We start from the raw sequence: 6,898 nt of genomic DNA, 5'->3' as shown, positions 1-6,898 counted from the left end.
GTAAAAGGAGCTCTTTCACCACTGTAGCTGTTCACTGCAGCAGTGTCCTGCAAAGCTGGGCTCTGCCTGGTCTGCTGCCAGGCACACAGAGAAGGCTCCAGCTGATCCCCAGGGAGCTGGGCTGCCTGCTCCCTGCTTTGCAAAACAACAACAAAACAGCCTTCGAGGAAGATGCAGTGGGGCAATGCGCTCTCGAGAAAACAAAGCCACATTAACCGGCCTCAACAAAGCAGCAGCTTCGAGGAAGATGCAGTGGGGCAATGCGCTCTCTAGAAAACAAAGCCACATTAACCAGCCTCAACAAAGCAACTTTCTTCTCTGCCAGTGGAAGGGCAGGCCGGTGCCTTCCCTCCCCAGGACAGACTGTCTTTTGGGCTCTCTGGGACCACGTGGGAGGCTCCAATTTGTGCTGTGCTGCCCCAGTGCTGGGCTCCCCATGCTGCTACCAGGAGCTGAAGTCCCCGAAGCCCGTGCTCTTCTTCTCTTTCTTCACAGCTGTGCTGGTTGAGGGCCCGTCATCCTCCACGCTGCGCTTCCTGCAGCCAGAATGAAAACAACTCTCAGGGAGTCTTTACTGCCAGTGGGACCAGGGCAGCTTGGGTGCCTGTTCTGCCTCTTCTCTCCCAGCACCAGCTGTACTAGAGCCAGCCCATCCCTTGTCAACTAGACAGGAGTGCAAGCTCCATGCCAGCATGGGGACTGCAGGGGTTGGGGATAGGGGCCTTTGGCATGCCCAAAAAGAGGGAGAATGAGTCCATGGGGATGGTTTGGGCCAGGCTTTGAACACTCCCAGGAATGTGTTCAAAGCACAGTAAGTTCTCCAGGCCAGAGCTGAAGATTTAACAGCTGTACCTTTTTAGCATGGTCACGAAAACATGAGCCATGAGTTCTCTGCACACCTTCTCACCTGCACTTGTGGCAGAAAAAGAATTTATGGGGAATTAGGTATAAAGCAGCTGGGAGAGCTTTTCAGATCCTTTCCTGTTTCTTGAGCCCAGCCTGTTGCAGTTGCTGCTGCTATTATCAGTCTCTCTTGAGCAGAGCTTGCAACCCCAGGGAACGCTGTGCAGCCAGCTCACGTGCTGTGGTTTTATTGTCAGATATCAGTAGCTGATAGGGAGAACACAGAACCCTAAAGCTGCCAGAGCAGGCTGCAGTGACTGAAGGTCCTTTCTCTACTACCTGGTCTTTTCCACAGAGCCACAAACTGCTGGATTTCCTCTGTAAATAAGAGTGCAACGTGTCAGCAGTTTTAAGCTGTATGTATTTATGTATTTTAAGGGACAAGCAATATTCTGCAACTGAAAAATTTTACTGACACACTAAACTGACCTATCTGAGCTAACATATTTCTGTTCTCACACTTATGCCAATGCCTGTAAGTCACAGAGGCACACACAAGCTGATTGAATGGCTGCCCAGATCTGTGTATACATAAATACAGGCCTTTATGTAGCAGACAGACAACAGCATTTTTGCAAATGCTTTTAGAGAAGTCTGCTAAAAATCAAGTGGAAGGCATTTATTTTAATTTTTCCAAAACACATGCTAAGCTGCTGCTCAGACAGGATTCTGTGCCATCCTTAGGAAAGAAAGCAGTGCTGCCTATCCTGACAACGGTACAAAGGGTGTCTGGGAGAGGGTGCTTTAGGATAAGGCAGTCCAACCAGCCAGGTACCCTGGAGCTACCCAGCTGCCCTGTGCTCCCACAGCAAGCCTGGGAACCTGCTCCCCTTTCCAGCCATTTCAGCTGTGCTGGTACAGCTGTTTGTGTGGCTGAACAGGGAAGCAGAGCAGCAAACTGACAGGGGCCTGGGGCAGCTACTTTGTGCAGGGCAGAAGTTGCTAAAAGAGAAACATCTGTGGGACCATGGCCTTCAGAAATAGCTGCAGAAAAGGAAGACGATAAAAGATGGTCTAGGAAGTGACACAGTACAGTTCCTCAAAGACTTCTGAGTTCTGGAAATGTATCTACAGTTCTGAAGTCAGCAAACACTTTTAAAGACCAACTTGGTCATGTTCAAGGGCTAAAAGAGAAGCTCAGTTAACATGTGACCTTGAAAAACAACAGGAGTAAAGTAAACTCTTGACTGTTAGGACTACATGAGGGTGTCTTTGCTAGCCCAAACCAAAGATCTGAGCAATGGCACTGGACAGGGCCAGCATCCAGCAGGAAAGGCACCTAAAATATTCAGCAAAAATCAGATAGACAGAGAACTCACGCTGCAGCCATGTTGATGTATTTTCCAATCCCCTGCCGGTAAGTTTTAGGAGTCTGAACCTCTTTCTTTGGTGGGACTACCTCAGCCTTTATTTTGGCTGCTTCTTCTTCCTCCTGGAACTTCTCTCTTTCAGCAGCAACCTGTGGGAAGCAAAGGGTGCAATCTGTTGCAAGAGATAGTGCAGAATAAGGAGAAAATGTCTACGATTCTTTGAAGCTTTAAAGCACTCTAAACCAGCAATCAGCACTGCTGAGATTATAGGGCAGGCTTTATGAGACAGCCCTCAAGGGCCACTACAAACTGGCTGTCTGCAGCCATTACAGCAAGACTCCTTTCTTCTCACCTGCAGCTACCCACAGCTACTGGGAGCATTTGAAAGGAAACCATCAGAAGTGTGATGGACTGGGAGCTGTGCTAGACTCAGTTTACAAGAGTAACTCTCCACTGAAAGAGCAACTGGGATCCTGGCAGAAAGACAATGTTGAATGGCAGCTGCTTAATCTTAGCTGGCAACCAGATGGGCCAGGAGGCTGCCCATGTGCAAAGAACAGGCATTACGTGGCAAAGTTCTTTACAGAAGAGCTCTGGCCTTTCAAAAAAAGCCTCAACCAACCAACCAATCAACCTCACCTGTGCATCTGCCTCTTCATAGGGATCAACAAAAACAGTTGTTGTCTCAATTCTTATTTCCTCCTGGAAGCAGAAGAGAAGAACAGTAATTCCATCTGCTGATTAAGTTGTGCCATCTCCCCCTATTTTTGTTTCAAGAAGTGTCAGCAGAGTGATCAGCACTGCCATGTGAGGCCATTGCCCCCAGTGCTTCATGTGTACCTTGGGACGATCTGTTTTTGGGTCACTTTCCACGTTCTCCATAGCAGTCAGAGTCTCAAAGCCACCAACCACCCTAGAAGAGGAAGGTCATGTTATGCAGTTGTCACAACATACTCAAAATATTCCCACACCCTTACCTTAAATATATCTGATTTATGCCCATTACTCTAGCAGATTTTAAAATCATCATGTCTGGGGAGAGGGGAATCAGTAACTGTGTTAGGAAGACCTAAGATAATGCCATTCAGTGTGGAAGATAAAAATTTTTTCCTCAAATATGGGGTTTGAATTTAAAATTAAACAGAACATGGAAAAGTCAAACAAAGGCAAAGCAAAGCCCAAAACCTGGGAGCCACACAAACCAGCCAGATGAAGAACAAGTCTTTTCTTTCCTTTGTTTTTAAACTGTATATGAAACCTAAGAGTGATATATCGGGAAGAGAATGGTAACTACAGCAGTACAGGCAGAGCTGTCTGCACTAACACCAGTAACACAGAAAGCACAGGATTCCTCCAGAAGAACATCATGACTGAGCTTGTGAGGGCACTGCAAAGGCAGCAGAACATCAAGTCACAGCCACAGGGTAAGGCCAGGACAGTTCTCAAAGCAGTTTTCACCTAGGAGGGCCTTAGATCCCTGGGTTCTCACTTTTCAAGTCAACATATCCAAACACTTGCTTGAAAATGTTTAAGGCTGAAGGCTTTCTGGACTGTTGCATGTTTATTTTCCAAAAAAGTGTGGAACAATGGGAACATTCTAGAAAAGCATATTTAGAAAGGATAAATGGGGAAACCCAGATAATTATAATCCTGTCATCCTGTCATCTGTCCCAACAAAATAATGGAATAGCGGAGACAGGACATGATTAAGAAAGAAAGGAAATAGGTAACAGCAATCAACAAGGTTTTGTGGAAAACAGTGTCTGTCAAACAACCTTCTATCTTTGAGACAACAGATGTGGTTAACAGGGATAACAGTGTCCATGGAACAGACTTCTGGAAGGCGGCAGATATTTTGATTGAGGAACCAGAATGATATAAAGTGAATACAGCACACATTAAATAAAAAATTGGTTGACAGGTGTCAAAATCTAATTTTAAACAGGAACCACTGAGTCAGTGTGTTTTCAGAGGGGTCCTGCTGGGAGCAGCTCTTGGTCCCAGGGTATTTAACACTTTTATGCACATCATCATCCACAATTAAATTTGAAAACAGCTATTCTTAGAAGAGCAGTAAATAAAGAGGAAGACAGGCTGTTGATGCCGAGTGATCTAAATCTATTACCAAAGCAGGCTGTAGCTGGACAATATCTGTTTTAATAGAGCCAAGCCACATGGCCAGGAACCAAAAATACAGCCCATATTAATGGCTATGGGACAATGAGAAGCAGCCGTAGTTCTCAAAAACACTGCTCCAGGAGCCAGGGGAGTTTGGGGCCAGGAGATCAGCAGCAAGGGCAGGAACAGGCCACTGAGGAGTCCAGGGCTGCCCATGGGACAGGGCTAGCTGAGAGCCAGCAATCCCCCAGCTTTCACAGGGGAAAAACTGTTTTGAAGCCTGATTGTTACTGGGACAACAGCACCAGCACGAGTAGGCTGCCAAGGGATGGGCAGATGAAATGGGGGAAAATCAAATTAAATGAAACTGGTGCGGAAAAAAGATAGCAAACTGGTGGAATATGTGGAGCATTTTATCACCTAACTCTGCTTTCGTATAAAAGAAATAAGCAGTGCCTCAACCAAAACACTCATGGTATCACAGTCATATTTATACATTTTATACACTCATACCAGGGTATTTCCATCTCAAAGGCATCTGTCAGTCCCACCATGGCAGTGTCTGCCTGGCCAGCACCAGAAGAGGCCTCTGATGCTCACCTGCCATGGTCTCAGCTGATCCAATGGAGAAATACACCTTCTACACCACTCCCCAGTGCCCTCACTGCCACCCCATGGGCTGGGGCAGGCTGTAACCACAACCAGAAGGACAGACCCCATCACAGAGAAGGAACTGAGACAGAGAGGGTGTTCTCAGCACCTGCCCCAGCACAGCTGTGCTTGCTCATGTGTCAGTGCTGCTCCAAACTTTATTCCCCAAGGGCCTGCTGCTATTCTGTAATCAGGCTGTGACTTCTGGGTGCAATTAAAACCCATGGACGCAGGCTAGAACAGCCTCAGTCATTTGTGACTGGAGGGAGCAGACTGGGGGAGGCTGCACAGGGCTTGAAGACCCTGTATGAACTTTGGAAAGTTCGTAACAAAAATTCAATTTTAAAATCTCTCTTCAGGCCAGTATCAGACTCACTTATAATACTGGTGATTAACAGCCAACCCAAGATATATTCACTGTATTTTAACTGCCCCAAAGGAAACTTCTGATTTAATATCAGAGGATTTTCTAGCCAACAGATCACTCATTATCTGATTGTGTGTTTTCATTTAATTAGGTTTCTAATAATTTGAAATGGCCAGATCAGCTGTGCACTGGCAATCTCATCTGAGTAATCCCCTAGCCCATAGCTAGACCTCCCACAATATTAGCCCTAATGCATTTTACTGATGGTTACCAGCTCTTCAGTTGCTCTGCTAATTTAACTTTATTGGTAATATTTTGTCACTTGTACATTTTGAAAGGCTATGATAGACATGGCATTCACAGGTCATCAGCAAATGACCTAAAGAGTCTATTTTGACATGATTGTAAAGGGCTAAGGGGGAAGAAGACAAAGTTGTTATGCCTGCAGAGCATGTCATTCTCTTTTCTTCTTCACTCCTTGTCTCTCAAATGGAAAATTGCTTCCTTTTTTCTCCCTTGCACCCTCCAACATTTTGCACAGAGTCTCTCTGTGTATTACACTGTCAGGTCTCAATATATGTTTTTGTCTTTATAAGGACAGTGCTGCAACACTGATAAAAAATAAAAACTAATTTGAATACAAAGCACCAGCTCAGAGGCAAGAGCTCTGACCAGAGGGACAGGAAATAATAATCTATGAGTTCACTTTTGTTCAGGGAGCTTTGGGAGCTCTGTCAGGGTCAGGCCTGGCTGAGGCTGGTATCTCACCACTAAAAATTAACATCCAAAAAGGATAAAATCTAATTCCAAACATCACCCATGCAGTAAAAATGGAACTACATGCTAACCTGGCAGTCAGAGCTGGATGCAAAAAAATTTGAATATTCTAAACTGTAAAGGCTTTTACCAGCTTTCCTCTGATCTGAGAGAGACAAGGTACATGCAGGCCCTTGAAATGTTACGTGTTTGTTATTGTCAAATCTCATGATGTTACATTGCATCACTAAAATCAGCCTGATGAGATATAATGTGTAAAAGACCATGCACTGGCATCCGTTACAGCAACTGCTCCTCACAGAATATGGAAACCAACATACCAGAGAAGTTTTTGGGATTCTTTGGCTGTCCAACAACACATATTTTGGGCCAAGAAAAAAGCCCATACAAATTATATGTAGAAAAGTCCATCAGATCGCTACATTAAAACAGTAAAAAAAGATCCTCTAAAGAGTGAGCCACTACTTAGTATTATTATAATATTCAAGGAAATCTGTACATAATTTTCAGTAGAAGCAAATGCAGACTGTAGAAATTCAGACGAACATCCCTTTATACTCTTCACACGTGCTAAACGCGTGACACAGACAGTGACCGTTCACACTGGGTTGGCTGGTCCCATGTAATGCCACTTGTGCCAAGTTGGGAGCCAGCAGGGAAGGGAAGGGAGAAGGGATAAACAAGACTAACCTTTTCCACTGCTTCTGGCTCTATTCCTTTTATAAGGTGTCACACATGCTTTGTCCTAAATTGACCGAGGTTTAAGAAGACG

General features: G+C 45.2%; 1 protein-coding gene across 1 annotated transcript in view; it reads right to left on the bottom strand.

Annotated features, from left to right (window-relative positions):
* Window positions 1-242: 242 nt before the first annotated feature.
* PPIL2 (peptidylprolyl isomerase like 2) overlaps window positions 243-6,898 on the bottom strand; it is a gene marked incomplete at its 5' end in the record, with an annotated part of 67,754 nt that continues 61,098 nt past the window's right edge. The window contains 4 exons of the mRNA XM_008634107.2: window positions 243-536; window positions 2,223-2,362; window positions 2,853-2,915; window positions 3,054-3,126. Of these exons, the coding sequence (XP_008632329.2) occupies window positions 443-536; window positions 2,223-2,362; window positions 2,853-2,915; window positions 3,054-3,126 (370 nt within the window). The remainder of the gene's footprint in view (window positions 537-2,222; window positions 2,363-2,852; window positions 2,916-3,053; window positions 3,127-6,898) is intronic.

The sequence above is a fragment of the Corvus brachyrhynchos genome, unplaced genomic scaffold (assembly GCF_000691975.1).
Source record: "Corvus brachyrhynchos isolate BGI_N302 unplaced genomic scaffold, ASM69197v1 scaffold114, whole genome shotgun sequence".
In the NCBI taxonomy this organism is placed as follows: Eukaryota; Metazoa; Chordata; class Aves; order Passeriformes; family Corvidae; genus Corvus; species Corvus brachyrhynchos.
This window is presented reverse-complemented; position numbering and strand designations above follow the sequence as displayed.